This window comes from Rhinichthys klamathensis, unplaced genomic scaffold (assembly GCF_029890125.1).
Source record: "Rhinichthys klamathensis goyatoka isolate OS25496 unplaced genomic scaffold, OSU_Roscu_1.1 h1tg000011l_1, whole genome shotgun sequence".
Classification (NCBI taxonomy): domain Eukaryota; kingdom Metazoa; phylum Chordata; class Actinopteri; order Cypriniformes; family Leuciscidae; genus Rhinichthys; species Rhinichthys klamathensis.
In genome coordinates this window covers 933,770-959,955 of record NW_026606564.1, presented here as the reverse complement: position 1 = coordinate 959,955, position 26,186 = coordinate 933,770, and the positions used below count along the sequence as shown (strand labels likewise).

General features: G+C 39.0%; 2 protein-coding genes across 3 annotated transcripts; one reads left to right on the top strand and one right to left on the bottom strand.

Annotated features, from left to right (window-relative positions):
• Positions 1–495: 495 nt before the first annotated feature.
• On the bottom strand, positions 496–9,520 carry zbtb41 (zinc finger and BTB domain containing 41). Of its 2 annotated transcripts, XM_056263235.1 has the most exons (11): positions 9,376–9,520; positions 7,179–8,422; positions 6,028–6,235; positions 3,849–3,918; positions 3,571–3,718; positions 3,334–3,463; positions 3,133–3,228; positions 2,462–2,568; positions 1,800–1,905; positions 1,547–1,635; positions 496–1,252 (listed from the first exon to the last, which is right to left on the bottom strand). In XM_056263235.1, exons 2-11 carry the CDS (start codon positions 8,371–8,373, stop codon positions 651–653), a joined length of 2,751 nt encoding a protein of 916 aa, XP_056119210.1. In that variant the 5' UTR covers positions 8,374–8,422; positions 9,376–9,520; the 3' UTR covers positions 496–650. The 2 variants fall into 2 exon arrangements, with proteins under 2 accessions (XP_056119210.1, XP_056119205.1); XM_056263230.1 differs by lacking the exon at positions 9,376–9,520 and having other exon boundaries at positions 7,179–8,483.
• Positions 9,521–10,622: 1,102 nt separating this feature from the next.
• Positions 10,623–24,581, top strand: LOC130096634 (protein crumbs homolog 1-like). Its single transcript, XM_056263217.1, has 8 exons — positions 10,623–10,924; positions 12,069–13,001; positions 15,966–16,519; positions 17,623–17,788; positions 22,123–23,029; positions 23,150–23,191; positions 24,005–24,127; positions 24,313–24,581. Exons 1-8 carry the CDS (start codon positions 10,876–10,878, stop codon positions 24,563–24,565), a joined length of 3,027 nt encoding a protein of 1,008 aa, XP_056119192.1. The 5' UTR covers positions 10,623–10,875; the 3' UTR covers positions 24,566–24,581.
• Positions 24,582–26,186: the final 1,605 nt, after the last annotated feature.

Below are 26,186 nucleotides of genomic sequence, written 5' to 3'. Positions count from 1 at the left end.
TTTCAGGCTGTACAGGTTTAAACAGATGTAATGATTCATACAGCAAACTGTATAAAACTGGTTTCCCAAAGAAAGTGGTCATAGCCTAATTGTTGTTTCTAAAACTTTTTTCCAACATCCCACCATGTGACTGAACAACCAGACAAAAAAAGAAAAACACAACAAACGACTAGAACAAGCAGTATAAAATCACTTCCTGAACTCAGAGTTCCAGAGTGCTTTATTTACAAGAACACAAGCAAAAGAGCTGTGCGCTGATTTCATCATTGACTTTGGTTAGGGGTGGTGAATTACTTGAGAAGATTTGACACGAATATAATAACTCATCGGCACTGCAGTTATCTGTCAGAATATCAACACAATCGGCTTATAAAGGAGACATGTACACACAGATTCCATTTAGAGTCAAAGTTTATAATGTATGTGGACGATAGAATCCTCAATTCATTATTAGCGGTTTACATCAATATTAAAGGAATAGTTCACGCAATAATTTATTCCCCGTCACGTCGTTCCAAACTATTTTCTGCTTTGAATTACAATAGTGAATGCATTTTAGAGTGAACAATGCCTTTAAGAACAGCACAAAGAGACAAAGAGGAATTCATGTGAAGAACAACATGTGTGTAATAGCATTGACGTGCTGCGAATTAATGAGTATGTTCGGCACTAGACATATTTTGTACAGATGAAGCCGAGTCCAGTCCCAACAGTGTGCCCAAGTACGACTGCTCTCGAGGGTCCAGCATCTGGTCCGGCCGCACCGGGTGCACTATGTTGGTGGGCTGAGGCGTGAGGGTGTACTTCTCTAAGAACACTAGGTCAGTGGCGGACTGGTAGCCTGTCTGCGGTTGCTGGCTCACAGCTGGAAGGACGCCATGTGCCGCCCCGTGCACCGTGTCCTCAGTCATCTGGACGGGGACGAGTGTGACGGGAACGCAGACATCAGCCGCCACACTCTGCAGCACAGTCTTAGACGTGTTGTGGTATGGTTTGGGTGTTTGGTTTGACGGCAACGGCTCGGTCAGCTTGCTAGCGGGGGGCACAGGCATGTTCTGCTGTTGCTGGTCGAGCAGGCGGGCGCTGTGAACGTGGTCCACGTGGTACTTCAGCTTGTCCTTACGCTTGAAGGTAGCACTGCAGTGCGGGCAGTTGAAAGGACGTACGTCTGAGTGGATGACCATGTGTTTGGTCAAAGTCTTCTTGATGCGGAAGGTCTGGTTACAGATCAAACACCGGTGGGGTTTCTCACCTGAGGACAGCGAAATGTCGGATCAGAAAAAAACTGTGTAGCAGAAATGCCACAAATTTGCCGTTAGAGATTTACAGGTCAAAAAGTTTGAAGTCGGTAAGAATTTTAAATCTTTTTGAAAGAAGTCTATAATGCTCACCAAGGCTGCATTTTTTGCTCAAAAGGACAGTAAAAACCATAATATTGTAAAGTTTTTTTTACAATGTATGATAACTGTTTGATGTTTTGTCTGAATTAATAAAAGTATTCATTTCTCTCCTCAAAACAATCTTTTTAAATGGTAGCGTATTTTACCTGAATGCGTTCTGAAATGTGACATGAGGTTGGTCTTCCCCCTGAACTCTTTCTTGCACACCTGACACTGATGCACTACTGCTTTATACCTGTCAAATTACAGCACATGATCATGACATCACAGATCTCACACAACCAACATCAACTGCGGGGATTATTTTGTATTGCATAACAAAGACCGCATGTATCATCTCATAAACTATGTTTTTGTTTCTGAAATCATGTGTGTGTGTGTGTGTGTGTGTGTACATGCCTTCGCCAGATCTTCTCTCCCAGGTGAATGCTTTTATAATGGACAGTCAGGTGATCGGCACGTCGGAAGCATTTTCCACACTCTTCACACTGGTGCGCTCTCTCGCCTACACAAAACAAATGTTACAAGACTATAATCCTACATACACACTTATAGAGCACATAAAGCAGTCATGAGCAGGATGAAGAATCTCATATGGTTAGTTTAATAGTTTTAAGGTGGATTTCACTGTTTTTGGCCTTAAAGGGATAGTCCGAAATGAGGGGCATTCGAAAATAAACATTTTGGTAACCAGTGTCAGGTCCCATTGATTCCATTATATTTTTTGACCATACAATGGAAGTTAATGGGAACCAAAACTCTCTGGTTACCAACATTCCTCAAAATATCTTCTTTTGTGTTCCACAGAAGAAAGAAAGTCACACAGGTGTGGAACGACATGAGGGTGAGTAAATGATGATGTACATTTTTTGGGGGGAGGTCGACAGTTTTAAATCCTAGTGAGTCATCCATCTAGACATTTAAGGCATCACATTATGGCTGACAAACAGATGTCGAAATGATGCCACCTTGAATTACATTAACATGTGAAATCATAGTATGTTCAAATTTATATCTGGGGTTTCTGAGACCACAATCAAAAATGCAACTTTGAAAAATACCTGTATGAATTTTTTTGTGTTTCTTTAGATGATCATGGCGAATGAAGGTCTTGCCACATTCCTCACATTCATAGCGCTTGTCCTCATGATGAACACGAAGGTGAAGTCTAAAATATAGACACAACAACAGGTAACAACACTGGTAATAAATAAAACTGTCCTATCCAATTACTTTTAATCTTGTTCAAATATTTAGGGTTAGTACAGTTAGTTAAAAAAGAAAAAGAAAAAAAAAGTATATACTTTCATTCAGCAATGATGCATTATACTTAACATAATAAATGCTCTTGTTTTGAACTTTTCCACAACTGATTAATATTAACATTGATGATAATAAGAAATGTTTCCTGAGCAGCAAATCATCATATCAGACTGATTTCTGAAGGATCATGTGACACTGAAGACTGGAGTAATGATGCTGAATAATTCAGCTTTGATCACAAAATTTCAAAATATATTCAAATAGAAAAACAGTTCTTATAAATTGTAATAATATTTCACAATATTTTTGCCTCCTTGGTAAGCATAAGAGACTTCCTTCAAAAACAGAAGATGTGCATTTAGGCAATTAAAGTTCTATAAGCTTGCTTAACTATTCATCTGCACATATTCTTTTCTTTGGGGGTGTGAACCATGTTTCTTGTATGTAGTATCTCGGCACTCTCACAGACCTGTAGGAGCTTCCGTGACGGAAACTTTGTCCGCAGATGCTGCACAGGTGAGGTTTTTCCCCGCTATGGATCCTCAGATGCTCTCTGAGGGTTGTCCTGAAAATATGTTCAAAGATTAGCTGAGTAAAACATGCAACCATTATCGCACTGGCATACAGTTTTGGTAATATCAGTGTTTAGAGCATAACAGCAGCTTCTTACCTCTCACGGACCGATTTGCCACACAGAAAGCAGGTCCATTTCCTCTTCCCCCCATGTGTGCACTCTATATGACGTTTGCGGTTCCCTGTGTCATTAAACTGACGGCCACAGATGTCACAAGGAAAGGGTCCTGGATATTGGACATTTTGTCAACATTAAAGAAATTCTCTGGGTCCATTACAGGTGAAACACTTTTGGTGCTGTTTATTAGCACAAAAAAGAAAGGTAAAGCTTTACCCAAATGGAACTTTTCTTGGTGCTTCAACCGGGCAAATCGTGACTTGAAGTACTCGTCACAGTAGGCACACTTGAAGGGTTTGTCCTGTGAATGTAAGATCATGTGCTCCTCCAGATGGGGACGTCGACTGAAGGACTTGTGACAGATCTGCAAAAGCAGCAATGTTAAAGAAATGACACAGGCAACTGTTAAATTGTATGCAAACAGAATTTCACGTCAGCTTTTTTTGTGGTCATTTGAATGTAGTGTATACAAATAATTAAGGCAAATGACTCACGTCACATTTCCAGCCTTCACTCTTCTTCTTCTTCTGAGTGAGAAACTCCTGGAGGTGGTCAGGGTGAAATCTGTAAGCAGACAATGTGTTGGACTTTGGTCACATACAAAGGCAAGGTAACAAAGCATTTCGTCACCAAAACAACAGTTCAGAAGATGTACTGGAAACTACAGCAAGTGACTTTGCAAAACACGTTTCTCCAATAGATGACTGAATAAACTGAACAGGAAACATAATGCAACCAATCTCCAGGATTCTTAGAAGCGGAAGTCATCATAGATGGGTGAATTTGTAAAGTGGTAAATGTGGGACTACAGCAAATATAATTCTTCAGTAGGAAAAGAAAAAATCCATGATAGTGTTTCCACAACTGTCCAAAAGAGGAGAAAATATGGAGAAATGAAATACAGCAGTCAGAAAGAGGGAAAGTTGGTCCCATTGACTTCCATTGTATGGTCAAAAAATATAATGGTTATAATGGTTTGGTTACCAGCATTCTTCCAAATATCTTCCTTTGTATTCAGTCATACCTCGAAAAGATGGTATGAACCAACTTCTTGTTCTGATTTAAGTCATATTTCATGATATTAAATGCTATTTTACATGAAGAAAATGAAGCCCATTTAATGGAAGTTTCCACCACTGAAAAAAACACACAAAAAAACTAATTGCGACTTTGTCTATCTCACATTTCTAAATTTTTTCATCACAATTGCAAGTTTATATCTCACAATTCTGACTTTTTTTCAATTGTGAGAAAAAAGTCAGAAGTGTGAGATAAAAAGTCGCAATTATCTTTTGAACTGTTTTATTCCGTGGCGGAAACAAGCTTCCATACCATTTTGATGACTTTAGGATTATTTTTAAACATTATTTTAATGACAGTTAAGAACACACATTTCCAAATTGTCCATGGTAATTCATTCATATGTTATAATTTGAAATTCACATTTTTCTCAAAGTTGGGGTAATATCAGTCACAATATCTGTCCACAAGACATTCTCCCAGAAATATTTTGGCATGTTCAAGCGCAAATTGCAGTTAGGCTTTATTATGTCAGTGGGGTTCTCCTGGCTCTCCTGTCTTTGAGTTGAACCTGTTTCAGCGAGTTGAAACTGTCGTACGGCTTGAATGTGTGTGGCAGTTGGCAGATGTCAGCTATTTTTTGCTGCAATCTTGCATCAAGGTTTCTCTCACGGGGTTGGCTACAGCGCCATGGGCATTCAATTTCTTGATAACATTATGTGTGGTGAGAACAGGAAATGTGCTTGCAACCTTGAGATTGTCCATGCTTGGCTATAATCTTGTGTCTGACCACGTCACATAACCCTCTGGTTTTCTTTCTTTTTGTCCATTCTCTTTGCGGTACAAATAGTGACACATAACAAGAGAATGATTCATTTTCTCTATTATTCAAACTGGCTGAATCAGCGACTGTGAACCAGAATCACTTGCTTGAAATGTCCAGGCCGTTTTAAGATTTCTCTGTGAGCCTACCTAAGATTTAATAAATTATTCAGATTTTGTTGTTTAGTTCAGTTGCACACCAAAGGCATACAGGTGAAACCCAAAAAATTTAAATATGGTGTAAAAGTTAAAAGGTAATTCAACTTAAAAGGTGAAACTAATATATTATATAGACTCATTACATGCAAAGTGAGATATTTCAAGTCTTTATTTGTTATAATTTTGATGATTATGGCTTACAGCTATGAAAACCTTTTCACAATATTCTAATTTTGAATTTGGGGTTTTCATAAGCTGTAAATTGAGTTACTGAAATAAATGAACTTTTGCACGATATTCGAATTTTTCGAGTTTCACCAGTACATACATATGTGGATACCAAAATAATTTTAAAAGCTTACTGGAAGAAATTGTGGCTTAGAAATGGTCACAATGCAAAAACAATCTTAATGCTTTTAATAATGTGTAATCTGTATTTTAATTTTTCTTGCTCGGTCTGTTGTGTGATATTATATAGTTTTGTAAAGCACATTGGTCAGCCTGTCTGTATAAATGGTGCTACATAAATACATTTTTACTTGACTTGACTTAATGGTCATGAAATAGGCTTGACTTTCTTCATGCAAAATAATGACTTCTTTCTTCTGATTTTTGTGTTTTGTTTGTCATGTTCAGTGAAATCTTTAGGATTGGGACGGGATGCCCGCTCACCTCTTCACGTGTCTGCTGAGAGTCTTCCTGCTGGCGTGAAGCTTGTTGCAGAAGGGACATTTGTGCTCTTTCCTCTGGACGGGCGTATCACTGTCATGTTTCTTCTTGTGCACCGTGAGGTTTGATTTGGTGGAGTAGCACTGAAGACAGATGTCACACTGGAAAGGTTTTTCTCCAGTGTGTACTCTGGTGTGACTCTCGTATTTACCTACAAAATGAGGAAACGCAAAGCAGTGATTCAGACAAAGCTATTTCATTAACAACAAAATGGCATTAATCTTTCTTTTTCTTTTTGTAAATTTTTTAGTCAAATAATACTAAAAGAAATGCAAACTGCTTCCTTCCTTATGATATCAGGACAGTCAGATGTATTGCCTTGGCATTTTTGACTTTATGGTCAAAAATATCACGTATAAATTTTAATTAATAAACTAAAAACACGCTCATCATAGAAGAGGTGTATTCACGTCATATTATGCACACAGCCATTCAAAAGGTTCGGGTCGGTAGCATTTTTTTTTTTAAACGTAATACTTTTATTCAGTAAGTGCACATTAAATTGACCAAAAGTGATAAATATCACCGTTTTCACAAAAACATTAAGCAGCTCGACTGTTTTCAACATTGATAATGATAAGAAATGTTTCTTGAGCAGCAAATCATCATTTTTGAAGGATCATGTGACACTGAAGACTGGAGTAATGATGCTGAAAATTCAGCTTTGAACACAGGAATAAATTACATTTTAAAACATATTCTAATATAAAATAGGGTCATACTTTAGTTTAGGGTCCAATTCACACTATTAACTAATTATTAACTACAACTTTTGCCTCAATAAACTCCTAATTCCTGCTTATTAATAGTTAGTACGGTAGTTTAGCTATTGGGATTAACTAAGGGATGTAGAATATGGTCATGCAAAATAAGGCATTAATATGATTTATACGTACTAATAAACAGACAATATCCTAGTAATATGCATGCTAATAAGCAAATAGTTCATAGTGAGAATTGGACCCTAAACTAGTGTTACCGAAAATAGTTATTGAATTAAGTTTTAAACTGTAATAATATATATTTGAACTGCATTATTAATGTATTGTTAAATAAAATAAGAGATTACATCCGTCAGCCTTTACGGTTCTCACCTATGCGATCAAAGGTCTTGTCACATTTGGGACACTTTAGAGTCTTTTTGTTAGCGCTCTGGACCACAACGGGAGCCAGTCCCTCTGGGAAGACATGAGCGGTGACCTCGGTCGCTTGGCTTTGCTCCTCGACAGCATGAGTGGATCTCGGTCCGGCCTCCTTCTGGGTCTCAGTCTGCTCTCCAGCCTCACTGAGTTCAGCCACACGCTCCTCCTCTTGCTTCTCACCGTCTTCACGTTCTGCCTCCTCCACCTCCACAGCACTGGAGGTTTCTTCTCGCCCCTCCTTACTACTTTGCTCTCCCTGCTCATTCTGCTGCTCTTCCTCACTTTCGTCATCCTCTTCCTCCTGCTCCTCAAAGGCAGCATCGTCATCCTTTGGAGTTTTCTGACTGGGTTTTCCAGACAGGGTGTGGCCATTTCCGCTCTCCTGGCTCTCAAATTTAGCAGGGGTCCTCCTCTGACGGCCAGATCTGCGGGTAGTGACCGCAGATGTGCTAGCCATGTTTTGCTCTTCCTCAACATGGCAACCAGCGCTGTGCGTCTTGGCCAGGTGATTCTCCAGAGACTTCTTGTAGCAGAATGTGCGACTGCAAAAGGAGCACTTGGCTCCTACTGAAGTTTGGACATGCGGGACATCTGGGGTCTCCTGGGGAACTCGCTGAACATCACTATCTTCATCAGCGTGAGCTGGTGTCACCCACTTTGATAAAAGATTTACAGCTTCCATCATATCCAGAAAACAGGCAGCCTCGGTCAGAGCAGGAATCTGGCTCTCTGAAACTTCAAATTCAGATGTGTACAGGAAGTTGAGCAAGTGTCCAAAGGTGGAGCCCTCTATGTTATCAATGGTAACATGGTGCAATTCGGGGTTTTCACTGAATTTGGCATGAAAATAGCCACTGCCAAAAGCCAAAACCACTTTGTGGGCATGATACATCTTCCCACTGACCATGAGAGTCATGTCACAGAATGATGGCAGTTTCTGACGGTCTTCGTTCAAGAACTTCAGGAAACAGGCATCACTTTGGGATATTTGGAGATGCTTCTTTTCCTGCGAAGAATCTTTATTGGCCACGTCAACATCGCTGCTGGCATCACACGCCGTTGGTCCATCACATATTGTCTCCTGTGTTTCTGTGCAACTGATATCCTTCACTTTTGACTGCTGGGACGGACTGACTTTCTTCTTCATGTTTACAGGTTTCAACACAAAACTTCCATTTTTAGAGCTGAAAAACAGACTTACAGTGCACAAACACTGATTCTTTAGTACTTGGGCAAAACTGGGGTAAAAAATATATATTTATGCATTGAACTATTTTGCATTAATCTGTTTATAGGTATTGTATTACACTGGAGTACAACCTGCTGCTTTTTTTCACAAAATGATAATGTATTACAATTTTTAGAAAGTGTGCTGTCATGGCATTATGAACATTGCTAAATCTAGTCATTCAGAATGACTCATAAAAACAAATTAACAATATATGATGGTTTCACATGGCCTCCATCTATTGAAAACCATATTTTGCAGGATATACTATGATTATTTAAAAAATAATTACTATTATTTATTCAAACTTTCACATACATTATAATGGAAATATAAATGTCAAAACAAAAAATAAATACATTTTAAATACAAATAAATGGCACATTTGTGTTAAGTACATCATAGAGATCATATCTGGTTCATTTCAAAGTGGAAACAACAACAACAAAAATCTAATAGCTAGAAAAACTATGGGGCATATTTTGTCCCATGCTGGAGCAAATTTAGAATAAACGATTATAGTTGATTATGCATTTACCAGCGCTTTCAGTTGTCAAAATAATTTAATCATGTCACACGCCGAAACTATATGTGGAGTTAGTAACTTCAGACAGAACGAAGCATTGACAGTGTCATATATCATGACGTTTTGCGTGCAGTCTTGCACTGGGTGAGGAAAATGACATAAACGAAACAAACACATTACAACACTGTCAGTATGCATTACATTGTACATACATTCATAAATCTAGTGCACTTCAAATAAGAACAATGCAAATCTGAAGTGAACTACCCCTTACGGCCCCCCATTATGTCATGCTCCCACAGGGCCCCTCCACAACAGGAGTGCGTTGACAAACGACCCTAAAATGGCCCATGGCAAACTACGAAGAGCGACTTGTTTCTCAGTTCCGGTCTTACCTTTAAAAAGATTAAACATGCGGTGGTGTTTTGAAGAGGTGTATTGTTTTGCCTTTGTATACAAACAAACAAAATTATAAGATTATAAGACGCGAAGTGTGTCCTTTTTCCATCGTCCAGGGCTCCGACGTCTCAACAAGCTGTTTTGTCATTGGCTAAAGGCGAAACGTCTTCCTGTTTCATTGGTTTACATATAAAGCGAATTCATCCACCGATAATAACTCCTATGTATAACTTGTAATTGAATGAAAGTTGATAATGGATTATTTTCATTTATAAATAATAATAATAATATATATTACAATGAACGTGCAACGACAGTCCATAAGACGCGTAGCATTATGGGTAATGTAGTTGCCTATTTGGTGAATAGAAATCCCTGCTTCAAGTTCAGAAATGCACACACAAGGGCAGTTATTATCTATTAATGATTATATACATAATATTTAATTGGATTATAAATATTTATTAAATATTATGTTTTCAATGTAAATACGTAGCCTATGTTATTTAGGCGATGAATAATAATAATAAATAAATAAATAAAATTGTAAATATTAACAAAAGTTCGACCAGTCAAAAGTTCGAACATCATTTATTATTTTACACATTTTATATGCGAATTGGCCTATACAGTGACCAAATGTTATGCAATATTTTAGTTTCTTTACAGTATGGATTCTGTCTCGCGAGTCACGCCGGTGTTCAAGGCTATTTTTTTCTAACACGCTTCTGATTCCAACTTTGTCGCAGCGCAGCAGGTAAAAGGGTAATGTTGTTTCAACCGAGAAACATTAAGAATATCCACCCTATGCCAGTAAACCGTTTTGTTGCAAAATAACATTCTGTGGGCCTACCTTTTATGGTTATTTTTAACCATAAAGTCTAACTTTTTTTTTCTGATTGGAGCGTCCACCGCGTTCACCAACTCGTATCATAATAATCTTCATTCAAATCTAAATAGTGGATGATGGCTTTATAAATTCTACGGTCTAATGGCAAATTTACTCTGCAAAGCACAGCACAGAAGGCAATTAGGTGGCATAAATGCATTTAGACAGACATGTTATCTGTGTTTAGGCGGGTCAGAGCAGGCATAATTTAGTCTGTCTTTTATGTATTGCATCTTTACACAGAATTTTGAGCAGGCACAGAGCAACCTTAACTCAGCGGTGTAAAGAAAAATGCCTTAGTTAATAACTGCATTTAGATCTGTCTTATCAGAGAGCTGCATTTGAAGTCCATAAGGTGTGGATGCGTGAGTCTCTCAGATTAGCCTTTGGGACCTATCCTGTCCCTGGCTTCACACCAGTTCATTACACATGTAAGTGCATTACCATAATCCCACGGCTTGCTGTGAACCCACCGAAGCCAGTCAGTCCTAAACACAGATGAATGAAGACGAGCTAAGGAAGTCTCTGGCGGTAATGGTGTATTACGAAGCTGCCCTGTCTTCTTCAGAGCTTGTTTTAGGTTTCCTGTCTGTTTACAACTAAAATCATGTCAAGTGCGGCCATATCTTTCTGGATGATACTGTTGCTGTATGCAGGTAATAACAGTTGTATCTTGTGGGATAGTTCTGGATACCATTAGAAACCTGCTTGTTCGTACTTTTTGTTGATGGTTATTGTTATAGGCCTGTGGAATAAGTCTTAAGAATGCATAATGCTTTTCTTGCATCAATACTCACATTTTAACATGTGTGTCTTGGAGATGTATGTGATTGTCTTGCTTCCATCAGAACTCAAGATGCTTTCTGGATGATTTTCAAATCATGCTGAAGAACATGATTTTTTTTTTAATGCAGCATAAAAGATGTAAAGAAAATCATAAGTTGAGAAAACTTTTTTGATTATACTTTTTGTTTTATCAACTTAACAATTAAAGTTGGTCTGTTCCTTTATCAAACATAATATAATAATTTCGATAAACTAAAAACATAAATGTTTTTTACTGGTGAATCCAAGTTCAATAGTCATTTTAAGTTAAGCTGAGCATTAACATTATATAATAGTGATGTAGAAATGTTTTATTTTGTATACTAATTGAAATATTTATGTCATAGTAAGTCCCCATGCTTTGAGCAAAATCACATGCTATTTAATATTTTATACTATAAGTTGACTATATTTAATTTAGAACTTTTTCTAAATTCAAGTTCAATCAGCCTAAAATAGTCTTTCTTTGACAAAATGAAAGTTGTTTTTTACAGTGATGCTGTCATTAGCAAAAGAACATACCAAATACTACGAAAATCTGAAATTCTTCTTGACAATTTTCTCTCAAATTGTCATGTCCAGAAACATAATGTGTAACGGGAAAACAGGTGTAATTCGCCTAAAAACAAAAATTCTGTTATCACTTACTCATCCTCATGTCGGTCCAAACATGCATGACTCATGAAGATGATAGTCCAAAAAATGTCTCAATGTTTTATATCCATATAATGAAAGTAAATGGGGTCCAAAACATCACAGGACACCAGTGACTTTCAAACAGCTGCAAATGTTTTCAATCTTCTGATGTTATCCACAGAATAAAGTCATACAGGTTTGTAACGACATCAAGGATGAGTAAATGATGACATAATTTCCATTTTTGAGTGAATGTGATTTCTCCAAGTCAGTTATGAAGTCAACCAGTATTGATTATGTTCATGCAAAGTCTTGAAACTTGTTTCTTCTCTGCCTCAGGAGTCTCCAGTGGGTGTGATACAAACCCGTGCATGAATGGTGGTGTGTGCGTGAATCAGGATGGACAATACAAATGTCAATGTTCCCAAGAGAGCTATAATGGACACCTCTATGGGGGGCCGAACTGCATGGTAGTCCTGCTGGGCTGTGAGCGTCATTGGTGCCAGAACGGTGCCACTTGCCATCCATACCTGGACAAAGGACGACATCGATACAGCTGCATCTGCCCTGAGGGCTTCACTGGAACAAAGTGCCAGACGTCCACCACTTTCTCTTTTGAAGAAAGTGGATTTATCCAGGTCCAGACCATCCTCACTGACGCTTTTGAGCCCTTGAATGTCACTCTGAGTTTTCGCACATTGCAGGAAGTGGCCACTCTGCTCCAGTGCCAAGTTGAAGATCAGCTTCTTACGCTGGAGTTAGTGGATGGAAAACTACGGCATACATTGCAGAGAGCCCAGGACACGGAAAGCGTTCTTCTAGAGCTCCCAGCGATGGTTTCCGATGGCCGCTGGCACACGGCGAAGGCCTCGCTGCACAACAGCATGTTTGGGCTGAGTCTTAGAGACCCGTCTTGTCCTGGAGACTTGTGTGTCATGGAAGTGCAGATAGGTCAAGCAGAGCCCGAATTGGGTTCAGGTCTATCCGAGTTGACTGTGATGCAGAATCTCTACATTGGCGGAAGAGGAGAGCAAGGGGCTGGTTCAAGTTTGCTGGGATGTATGCGGGATGTGTGGTTGGATTCACGCATAGTGGTGCCTGGATTGGGACAGAGGGCTCCCATTAAGCAATTTAATGTGAAACAGGAGTGCGGTGACTGGGACCAATGCAAGGAAAACCCATGCCAGAACAGAGGCAGATGTGTCAAGACAGGATGGAGGAGTTTTAGCTGTGAATGTCATCGGCCTTATGAGGGCAAGAACTGTTTAGAGGGTATGATCTTTTTTTATTATTATACTCCAGTTTACTTGTAAACAAGCTATGGGTTGGACTTCATGTAGAATAGACACAATTGTGGATTTAGATACTTAAAGGGATAGTTCACTTTGAAATTAATTTTTGGTATGTTTTAGCTTACCTCAAGGGCATCCAAGATGTAGGTGTCTTTGTTTCCGCAGTAGTTTCAATTTTGATATTTTTAGGTCAAACCGTTCTTGTCTGTCAGTCATATAATGCAGGTCTATGGTCACCACCTCAAAGAGCATGCACAGAGAAGTCCAAATTAAACATGATTTAATGACTCGTAAATGTAAGTACACATTGATGGCCTAAGACACGAAACGAGCGGTTTGTGTGAGAAAACGAACAGTATTTATATCGTTTTTACCTCTTGTAACGCACAGCCACGTCCAAGTGATCTGAGGGCGCGGGCGCTTCGGTCTGCGCAAGCGCCGGAAGTGATCTCTCGCGCGTGTACGTCACTCATTGTTTACACAGAGATTTCGGAAGTGTTACCTTTCACTGTGCAGATCTAAACATATTTAGATATACAGGAAATCGCAATGGAAGACAATTTCGATATATCAACAGACAACGTTGAATTTTTTTCGCAACCGCGCGAGAGATCACTTCCGGCGCTTTCCGGCACTTGCACAGACCGAAGCGCCGGCGCCCTCAGATCACTTGGACGTGGCTGTGGTTACAAGAGGTAAAAACTATATAAATACTGTTCGTTTAAAAAGCCTATTGTGCTTTTTTTGCATTTTCAACTTAGTTTAGTGTGTAATGTTGCTGTTTGAGAATGAAAAAGGTCTGCAAAGTTACAAAACACAAAGTCGCTCGAAAGAGAGTTATTCTCTGTATCAGCTCGCACTGTTTCTGAACTCCCTGAAACGCCTCCATTGTAGTCTTGAGTTTTTTGCGAGAAAGTACACCTCACAATATTCCTCATTTAAATAATTCCCGCCCAAGCACAGTTATTGTAAGGGGCGTGATATTTCCTAAACACGCTCTAAGCGGTTGATCAATCACAATACACTGGCGCAGCCGACCAATCAGAGCACATTGTGCTTTTCAGAAGGAGTGGCTTCATAGAGACAGGAACTAAACAGAGTGTTACTGACAGACTGTGAATAGAGGTGACTATAAAGCATGAAATCCTATTTTAGTAGACCCCAAAAACAAAATCAAGACTTTGTAAAAGGGCATAAATCACATGTTAAATGTATGAATGGACACATAGTTGCCCTAGCAGAGTGTAGTTTATCACATATATGAACATATGATCCATTCATGGTGAAACCTGAAAGTGTTCGTTTGAAAATGTATCATTTAAAACAACACAAACTTCTTTCTTAAATTTTGTGCAAAGTGAAAAGTGTGCTTGTGCTATCTTGCTTTAAAATAATTGTCATTTATTTCGATATATGCAATGACATTTACACATTTTTAAGTGTGGCTTAAGTGTCGTTCCAAACCTGTATGAGTTTCTTTCTTCTGTTGAACACAAAAGAAGATATTTTGAAGAATGTCTGTAATCAAACTAAGAAAAAAAAAACTATGGAAGTCAATAGGGTCCATCACCTGTTTGATTACAGACATTTTTCAAAATGTCTTCTTTTGTGTTCAACAGAAGAAAGAAACTCATACAGGTTTGGAACGACATGAGATGGAGTAAATGATGACCGAATTTCCATTTTTGGGTGAACTATCCCTTTAAATGTGCAAATACTGTAGTTTGAGCTACACATTTTAAAGTAGCCTATTTCTGCTCTAACCAAGATACAATTTTAAATAATTTAAAAAGAACATTCAATCTTTCCTGATCACCATTTATCTCTACAACAACGTCACTGCTCAGCAAAGAATCTAAATTTAGCGCCCCTCAGAGGGTCAAATTTAGTCCAAAGACATAGAATGAGATTAGAGCGCTAAATGAAACTGCCATCTACAAACACCCAGACGTAAACATGCCAAAGCAGAAGGACTGCCAAGGGAAGGATAAAATCAGCCACACCTGAACTGTGGATTATAGAAACGTGATATAAACAGGCGTGTTTAATCCATGCTAACTTTAAATAAGACCTATCCTGCCAAGAAAGCTGCCGTCAGTGATTTATTTAAATCTTTGTCAGTGAGGAAAACAAATATTTTCGACAGAACATATTTATTGAACTCTATTTTTGGAAACATTCCATTCAGTCATAATTGTCTTATGATTATTATTATTATTATTACAACCACCACAACAATAAGAAAAATATATGTATAATAATGTATTTATTGTTATTTATTTTACATATATTTGTATTATTATTGTTGTGGTTGTTGTAATCATTTTTTGTTGTAGTATATTTTTTACAATAAACAATTATTAAATCCAATTTTGTTGCATTTGACTGTTACATTTTATTTTTATTATTGTTATTATTTTTAGCAGAATGAATAATAATAATAGTAACATTACATTTGAAATAATATTAACATTTATACAATAAAAATACAAACCCTTTGAATAATATGAATAATTATTACTTCATTTAGAAATATTCAATTTTGTCATATTTGACTGTTTGTCTTATTATTATTATTACAATAATAATAATAATTAATGTATTTGTAATAATAATAATTCTCTCCATTTTGTTACATTTGACTGTCACATTTTATTTAGATGATTATTATAGTTGTTGTTGTTGTTGTTATTATTTACAACATTATTGTTATTATTATCAACACTATATTTTAAATAGTATTGATAATTATAACTCTTTAGAAATATTCAATTTTGTTATATTTGATTTGATATCACAATTATAATAATAATAAAATTGCTAATGATAATAATGATATATTTTGTATAATGTTAATAATTATAACTTTATATTTAGAAATGTTCCATTTTGTTTGTTACACATTATTATAATATGCACTCATCTGATCTATTTGATTTTGTAGAGTATGTAGCTGCGAGGTTTGGCAATGAAGATTTGGAGAGCCACGCTCTGTTCAGGGTGGATGAAGACGACCCGGGTGACAGCACTACCGTGTCCATGTTCGTCCGCACGCGCCGCTCACAGGGGCTGCTCCTCGTCCTCTCCAACAGCACCAGTCAGTACCTCCGCGTCTGGCTGGACGATGGAAAGGTCAAAGTTCAAATCAACAACTTTGAAAGCCTGCTAGGAAGGGAAGCGGTCAACGATGGCCACTTTCATCTCATAACTGTGCTTGTGGAACCCGAATCCCTGTCCCTGTTCATGTCTGCCAAGAGCCAGGGTCGCGTCCCTATCCGTCGTGTGCTGGTCCAGGCTGGGGACGCAGTGCATGTGGGAGGCTTAGCGGATCGCCGTGCATCGCTAGCCTTTGGGGGATACTTTAAGGGCTGTATCCAAGACCTCCGTATGAATAGCAGACGCCTGCAGTTCTACCCAGTCAGTGTCCCGGTGAGCTCCTACAGGCTCCAGAGTTTGCTGAAAGTCACACGCGGCTGCACGGGCGACGACTCCTGCAGTGTAAGAGACGTTTACAGATCTATTACGGCACTGCTATAAACTGTGGTCCAATTTCCAGCTTATTCTAGAATAAGAAAATATCCAACTGACAGGAAAGGTTGATCTGGCCGACATGAAAAGTGACCAGTAATAGTATATTTTGCCATTTAGGCCGGGCGATACCGAAATAATGGACGGGCATGGGGGAAAAAACTTATTTAGACGGTTTCCTAGCATAAACAATTGTCAGAATCAGCAACAATATTTGTTTGAATATTTTGTATCTATTATGAATGATTTAATGAATATTCAAATATGATGAATATTTACATCATTTAGAGTGCTCACTGTTCTGGAATATTAATGCTTGACTTGAACCATATCAAGAATTTGTGCACATTTAAACCCTTTTAGAAGTATGCAAAACTTTCATAAATATTCAAGTAATATGAATGATCACACCATTCACAATATTTAAAATTCTGGAATAATGATACTTGACTTCAACCAAACCTTTTTAGAAAGGTGCTAAAATTGTTAAATCGTTTTGATATTTTGTCAACTTTATTCATATTATGAATCATTTTATAAATATTATTGTATTATGAATTGTTACATCATTCACAATGTTCACAATTCTGGATTAACGTTATACTTTTATAAATTTGCTTTAATATGTTTAATGTGCTTGACTAAACTAAACTTTAAAACTATTATGAATCCTATAAAAATGTTCATGTAGTATTATGAATGATCACATCATTCAGAATTTTCGTAATTCTGGAATAATTATCCTTTGCTTGATCCAAACCTTTTTAGAAATGGGCTTAACTTTCGAAATATGTTTGACTATTTTGTAAACTTCAAATATTATGAATTCTTTGATAAATATTCATATATTATTACATAATTCACAGTGTTTGTAATTCAGGAAGATGCTTTAGACCATTTTGCTGTTTGAGACAGACCCCAAGGGCCTGTGGACAGCAGTTTGAGAAACACTCCTAAAAATAGCAAACAAATATTAAGTGAAATTGAAGAACAGCAGAGTCTTCTTCAAGATTTAACATGTGAATGAAACGACAGTATGTACTGTAATGAATGATTGTGAGTTTCTCTTCTAGACCAATCCCTGCTTGAATGGAGGTGTGTGCTACTCCATGTGGGATGATTTCACATGCAGTTGCCCACCTAATACGGCAGGGCAACGCTGCGAGGAAGTCAAGTGGTGTGAGCTGTCTCCATGTCCCGCCGCTGCCATGTGTCAAGCACACACTCAGGGTTTTGAATGTAAGTATGAATATGTAAATGTCCCAAGAGCAGTTGTCCTTATCTGAACTGTTTTTCTGAGTAAAAGCGCCAAGGAAAAAAGCATTAATACATCTATGGAACATATCCTCAAGTTCAGTTATATAATTGATAATTGTCATGTGTAGCTATTAGGGGTGTCACGATTCGATACATATCACAATACTGAACTCACGATATATTAATGGCGATACTCCAAGACATAAAAGGTTATCAAAAAATGTACTGTTGATTAAAATGCTCAACTTGGTGTTACATTGTGGGTGTAAATGAATAGGCTTGGACTTGGTGCTGGTAACCCAATGCACAGGACAATGGTGACACCAGAATACAAATTTTCTTGATTATGAAGCTGAAAACAGAATTATTTTAGATGAATATGCTTGCACTCTATCACTGAGTAGATATATTTAAAATAATGTTGGCCACTTTTTACTGGTAACTTAAGACATTTGGCATTATCAGGACCCACAAATATTCCCCCATTGCATTATTATACATTATATTCAACATTATACAGTACTTTAATGTATTACTGACACCAAAACTCCGTAAACTTAAAAAAAATTCTCACACTGTCATTTTCATTTTTGGTGAACTATACACAATACACATTGTCACTATCCACGATACATATTGTTGCATTTTTGTATTCCGTTATATTGTGACACGATATATTGTTACACCCCTAGTAGATATACTAGAGGATTTATGAAAGCCTTGAAAGATTATCCTTTGTTGGATTTGCCATGTTGTCTGCCCTGAGGCATTGCATGAAGCGTGTTAATGACATGCACACATGATCTCACAGAAATTAATATGGTGCTGAGGGCATACACTATGGAGGTAAAAAGAAAAAAGGGGGTCTGTTTATTCATGCCTGCTGAAACTGGTAGCACCCATAGGATCCTATAAATCCCTTTTGATTTAATCATCTTTGAGATGACCTGTGGAAATTCATCTGACTAAAACATAACTAGAAGAATTGTGAATTATAATTCTAGACCAGTCGTTCTGGCTCCAGGACCACCATTGTCTTTTTTACAACAATAATTAAAGGTCCCATGGCTTTTCTATTTTTTTGTGTTTTACTGAATAAGGATTAAGGATAAAGATTTTTATTTTTTTTATTTTTTTACTCACATAATTTCTACTAGATAAAGTATTTTAGGGCTTGGCATAACTAAATGTATATTATTTCTTTATAATTATTCCCATAAAGAAACAATGAAAACTTTAGCCTACTTACAAATAAACATTAACTGAAATAAAAAAATATATATTTTTTTGTTTTTTGTTTTGTTTCAGCTAATTGTTCAGCTATTTGATTTGATATTGTTATTATTATTGTTATCATTAACAACAACAATAATTATTATTAATAATATTAATAATTATAACTATTTAGAAATATTCAATTTTGTTATATTTGATTTTATATAACTATTATTATTATTAGTAGTAATAATAATATTGCTAATAATAATATTTATATATCTTAATGAAAACTTTACTTGAAATAAAATAAACATTAACTGAAATAAAATAAAATAAAACTAAATTGTTATATATACACTCACCGGCCACTTTATTAGGTACCCCATGCTAGTAACGGGTTGGACCCCCTTTTGCCTTCAGAACTGCCTCAATTCTTCGTGGCATAGATTCAACAAGGTGCTGGAAGCATTCCTCAGGGAGTTTGGTCCATATTGACATGATGGCATCACACAGTTGCCGCAGATTTTTCGGCTGCACATCCATGATGCGAATCTCCCGTTCCACCACATCCCAAAGATGCTCTATTGGGTTGAGATCTGGTGACTGTGGAGGCCATTTTAGTACAGTGAACTCATTGTCATGTTCAAGAAACCAATTTGAAATGATTAGAGCTTTGTGACATGGTGGAAGTAGCCATCAGAGGATGGGTACATGGTGGCCATAAAGGGATGGACATGGTCAGAAACAATGCTCAGGTAGGCCGTGGCATTTAAACGATGCCCAATTGGCACTAAGGGGCCTAAAGTGTGCCAGGAAAACATCCCCCACACCATTACACCACCACCACCAGCCTGCACAGTGGTAACAAGGCATGATGGTTCCATGTTCTCATTCTGTTTACGCCAAATTCTGACTCTAACATCTGAATGTCTCAACAGAAATCGAGACTCATCAGACCAGGCAACATTTTTCCAGTCTTCAACTGTTCAATTTTGGTGAGCTCTTGCAAATTGTAGCCTCTTTTTCCTATTTGTAGTGGAGATGAGTGGTACCCGGTGGAGTCTTCTGCTGTTGTAGCCCATCCGCCTCAAGGTTGTGCGTGTTGTGGCTTCACAAATGCTTTGCTGCATACCTCGGTTGTAACGAGTGGTTATTTCAGTCACTGTTGCCCTTCTATCAGCTCGAACCAGTCTGGCCATTCTCCTCTGACCTCTGGCATCAACAAGGCATTTCTGCCCACAGAACTGCCGCTCACTGGATGTTTTTTCTTTTTCGGACCATTCTCTGTAAACCCTAGAGATGGTTGTGCGTGAAAATCCCAGTAACTGAGCAGTTTCTGAAATACTCAGACCAGCCCTTCTGGCACCAACAATCATGCCACGTTCAAAGTCACTCAAATCAACTTTCTTCCCCATACTGATGCTCGGTTTGAACTGCAGGAGATTGTCTTGACCATGTCTACATGCCTAAATGCACTGAGTTGCCGCCATGTGATTGGATGCTTAGAAATTAAGTGTTAACGAGCAGTTGGACAGGTGTACCTAATAAAGTGGCCGGTGAGTGTATATATACACTCACCTAAAGGATTATTAGGAACACCTGTTCAATTTCTCATTAATGCAATTATCTATTCAACCAATCACATGGCAGTGGCTTCAATGCATTTAGGGCTGTGGTCCTGGTCAAGACAATCTCCTGAACTCCAAACTGAATGTCAGAATGGGAAAGAAAGGTGATTTAAGCAATTTTGAGCGTGGCATGGTTGTTGGTGCCAGACGGGCCGGTCTGAGTATTTCACAATCTGCTCAGTTACTGGGATTTTCACGCACAACCATTTCTAGGGTTTACAAAGAATGGTGTGAAAAGGGAAAAACATCCAGTATGCGGCAGTCCTGTGGGCGAAAATGCCTTGTTGATGCTAGAGGTCGGAGGAGAATGGGCCGACTGATTCAAGCTGATAGAAGAGCAACTTTGACTGAAATAACCACTCGTTACAACCGAGGTATGCAGCAAAGCATTTGTGAAGCCACAACACGCACAACCTTGAGGCGGATGGGCTACAACAGCAGAAGACCCCACCGGGTACCACTCATCTCCACTACAAATAGGAAAAAGAGGCTACAATTTGCAAGAGATCACCAAAATTGGACTGTTGAAGACTGGAAAAATGTTGCCTGGTCTGATGAGTCTCGATTTCTGTTGAGACATTCAGATGGTAGGGTCAGAATTTGTCGTAAACAGAATGAGAACATGGATCCATCATGCCTTGTTACCACTGTGCAGGCTGGTGGTGGTGGTGTAATGGTGTGGGGGATGTTTTCTTGGCACACTTTAGGCCCCTTAGTGCCAATTGGGCATCGTTTAAATGCCACGGCCTACCTGAGCATTGTTTCTGACCATGTCCATCCCTTAATGGCCACCAGGTACCCATCCTCTGATGGCTACTTCCAGCAGGATAATGCACCATGTCACAAAGCTCGAATCATTTCAAATTGGTTTCTTGAACATGACAATGAGTTCACTGTACTAAAATGGCCCCCACAGTCACCAGATCTCAACCCAATAGAGCATCTTTGGGATGTGGTGGAACGGGAGCTTCGTGCCCTGGATGTGCATCCCACAAATCTCCATCAACTGCAAGATGCTATCCTATCAATATGGGCCAACATTTCTAAAGAATGCTTTCAGCACCTTGTTGAATCAATGCCACGTAGAATTAAGGCAGTTCTGAAGGCGAAAGGGGGTCAAACACAGTATTAGTATGGTGTTCCTAATAATCCTTTAGGTGAGTGTATATATATAAACAATGATAGTATCTTAATGATACTAAAATAACACTGGTACTGTGTATAAATTGCTATTTGTACTTAGTGTTTAATCCAAATAAGTAAACTTTAATGTAAAAAGTGTGAAACACTGTAAACAGCTTTTAAAGGCAAATAAGATATGTACGTTGTCGCTTATGGAAACATAATCATGGATGTATATGTACATTCTGGTTATATATATATTTATATATTTGCAATGAAAGAGCTTTGGAGAAATAGATTATCTTTAGTAAAGAGTTGATTGATGCTTCTTTCCTGCTCGCTTTGCAGGTGTGGTCAACGTCAGCCTCCGAAGTGACAGCCACATAATCACCTATCGTGGCAATGGAAAAATAAAGCGATATCTCAGCAGCATTTCAATACATTTCCGTACCAGGCAGCAGAACACCACTCTACTACATGCTGAGCGGGATGCTCAATTTATTACCATTTCTATCCAAGATGGACACGTAGTTTTAGAGCTGCAGGGAGAAGAACAATCCCCCTATGTGTATTTACACAGTCTGGACCTGGTTAGTGATGGAAAGTGGCACAGGGCAGACTTCAGCATGGACAACCCAGCCTTACAGTCATCCAGATGGAGACTGGTTCTGGATGAGCACTGGGAGAAACCCTCCATCTCAATTACAGCCTCAGAAGATCTGGATTTCCTGAGAGAAGATGTGGACATCATCTTGGGGGGGTTGGGACCCAATTCGGAGGACAACTTCGCTGGCTGTCTTGGTTTGGTGGAGATTAGTGGCCTTGCATTGCCATATTACAGCGACATGGAGATGAACCTTCCCAGGCCCCAGGAAGAGCACTTTCTGAGAACCTCTGAAACTCCCTACATTGGCTGCTGGGGATCTAATGTCTGTGAGCCTGACCCGTGCCAAAATGGTGGGGTTTGTGAAGATCTGTTCAACCTTTTCAAGTGCCATTGCCCATCTGATTGGGATGGCCAACTCTGTGAACTGACTCTAGACACTTGTGCCTCAAACCCTTGTGTTCACGGAGCCTGCAGATTGGTGTCAGCAGGATACGAGTGCTCGTGTGATGTGGGCTACACCGGCCGACACTGTGAAATGGTGGTGGACGTATGCGCCCACCACAAGTGCAGCAATGGTGGAACATGCCTAAGAGGTCTGAAACGCTACGCATGTCTCTGTCCGAGAAACACGACAGGACCTTTCTGCAGGTGAAGATGTTTCCCATGCTCACCCCTCCAATGCATCTCTCGGCACACAAGTTCTTCTGCAATATCTTGAAATGTTGACATTCTTGGATATTTGCGTGTTAAATTCCTTTTCTATTTCAGGGAGAGAGTTCCAGAACTTCCATGGTATATCGACAGGTTTCCGTGAGTTTGACTTCTTACGATATGCATAAAAGGTGCTGTAAGCCAAAGCCTTTACATTTTAGAAATGGTCCTTTACAAGGGGGTGATCATATTTGAGGTCCTTGGCATTCACATGTTTGAAAACCCCAGCTAACCAATATTAGCCAGCCCGAAAAAGGAAAGTAATTGATGGCAGAGGGCGTTTCTGATTGGCTAGAAAAATTACTAAATTTTATTTATTTTTTTTAATTTGAAAAATAGCAACGCGCCACCAATGCGTCTGAACACACCTCGTTTTCAGACCAGCACACCCATGGGCGCACAAATGGCCGCAAATGCATTTGCTATTTAAACAACATAACGCAGGACGTGAAAATGCTAACTGCGTCGGGCTGAAACTAGCAAAAAACACTTGCGTCGCGCCTGGCGCCACATTGCGCCGGGTGAGTGATAGGGCACATAGTTTCTAAATCACTCTAAATGTAAAAGTATACAGAGTCCTATAACAATAATGGCACAGAGTAACAATATTGTTGGAATCACTTTCATAGCAATATTTTACAGTTGATTTAAAAAGATAAAAACATTGATCAGCCAATCAGAATCCATCCTGCTTTAAAGAGCTTGATCATTTAAATAGGCATACAACTTAACTACAGCGTGCGCTTATAATAAACATAAAGATATCGTGCGTTGATGTGGATGCTAATACAGTTATCTTTATAGTTATCATTCTTGGTGTGAACGGGCCTGAAGTATTAATAGAACAGACCTGTAGTAAGTCAAAAATGAAGTCTGTACCAAGCCTCATCCTTTTATCATATTTTTCTCTAGATTCCCTAAACTGCCTGTGTCTTTCTGTGGGAATGAGAGATGGAACTATAGTTGCTTCAATGGTGGGAATTGCTCCTCTGTAGAAGATACTTGTGAATGTCTACCTGGATTCACTGGACAATGGTAAAAATAGGTTCAATTTATGTGATAGCACGTGAATAGGTGAAAACCTATTGATGAAAAGTGTGCTATTCTTTCTCTCAGCAATCAGACTTAATGGCAAACCTAGTTTTTTTCTGCTTACTGCCGTAAGATGGCTCTTCACTGTGTCAATCTCTCCATCTGAGATGACTGATTTTCTTTGACAGGTGCGAGCTGGAGCTGGATGAATGTGCATCTGACCCCTGCCTTAACGGAGGCTTCTGCCGTAACCTGATCAACAGGTTCCAGTGTGTGTGCGAGATGAGCTTTGCAGGTGACCACTGTCAGATTGACGTCAGTGACTTCTACGTCTATGTGTTCCTGCTCCTGTGGCAGAATATCTTCCAGCTGTTGTCATACCTCATTTTGCGTTTAGATGATGACCCAGAGGTTGAATGGAACGCAGCCAATGATGACTAGGACTAAAAACAGTTCCTTCTCAGAAGGAGGACACTCGGAGGACTCTTGAGGAAGATTTTGGGTGATGTTGAATGGACACAAAATACGCGAAGGCCTTTAAAGGGGTCCTAGTATGCTTTTTAGTGTGTAATGTTGCTGTTTGAGAATGAAAAAGGTCTGCAAAGTTACAAAACACAAAGTCACTCCAAAGGGAGTTATTCTCTGTATCAGCTCGCAGCTGTTTCTGAAATCCCTGAAACGCCTCCATTGTAGTCTTGAGTTTTCTCACGGGAAAGTACACCTCACAATATTCCTCATTTAAATAATTTCTGGCCAAGGTACAGTATAAGCAAAAAAATAAATAAAACAATTGGGGGGGGGGGGGGGGTGGCCTGTTGCCTTAGTTGTGTGTTGAAACTCATGGTTATGGTAAGGTGCTTGACATTTGCGAAACACACTCTAAGCAGTTGACCAGCCACAACACACTGTTCCAGCCCACCAATCAGAGCACATTGCTCCTTTCAGAAGGAGTGGCTTCATTGAAACAGGAACTTAACAGGGGTGCGTTTCCCATACAACCAGTAAGCCTAGTTCACACTACATGATTTTAAAACGTCGGGCTGAACTGTGCGGTTCACACTACATGACTTGCTCTCTGTGAAATCAGCAGTGTTCAAGTTGTTGAGCTAGTTCACACCACACGACACAACGTGATTGATCCGCAACAGGGGGTAACGCACTACACGAGTTGACAACAACTCTGTCACCCAACGATTCTATCTTGTCTACAAACCACGTTTTGTCACGAAAAATCACGCGATAAAACGAACCGGAAATGACGCGAAACAGCACGCGCTTCTTCCCAGCGAAGAAGACGAAGAAGAACACAACACGCGAACATGCCTTGCTCTGATTGGCTGTAGCTCATGACATCACGTGAGCTTGAGTCGTGCGACAGCTCTGGATATCTAGCATGCTAGATATTTTTCTGGGCTCGGCGACGCGTCTGCGAGGCGTCTGCGAGTGTCTTTGATGCGTTGTTGGCCCTTTCATACTAACAGATTGGCGAGCGTTCATCGCCCGCTAATCTCCCGCGATTTGCACGCGATAACACCCTGACCTGTCGGCGATCTCAGCGATTTGCAAATCGGGCTTAAATCGGGCTTAAAATCATGTAGTGTGAACTTGGCTTAAACTTGCTGCATCACTACCATAGTACGATGCATCGTTGAAGAAATCAACTAGCCAGTCACGACTCTTTCCCGAAACAATGTGGTCGTTCAACCACCTTGGTTTATGACGTCACACACGTGGTGGAGTAATAACTTCTTTCAATTAAACTGTTTGAGATCGAATTAATGCTAGATGTTTTGATATAAATTACAGACATGGCATCTGAGGAGGACTATTTTGCTTTATTTCCAGATTCAATCATAGGCTCGTTCTTACTATGTAGAGCACGTTCGCACATGCGCACTCTTCAAAAATGGTGCTTTAAATCTCTTGACAAACTAAAAGACGTACATGACATTTGTATGTATTCTAAATAAAAAAATACGGGTTGTAATGAATGTGCTTGAGCTTGCTTATTTTGCTCAAGATACGGATTTATTAAGTCCACGTCATGCAAACTAAACTATGC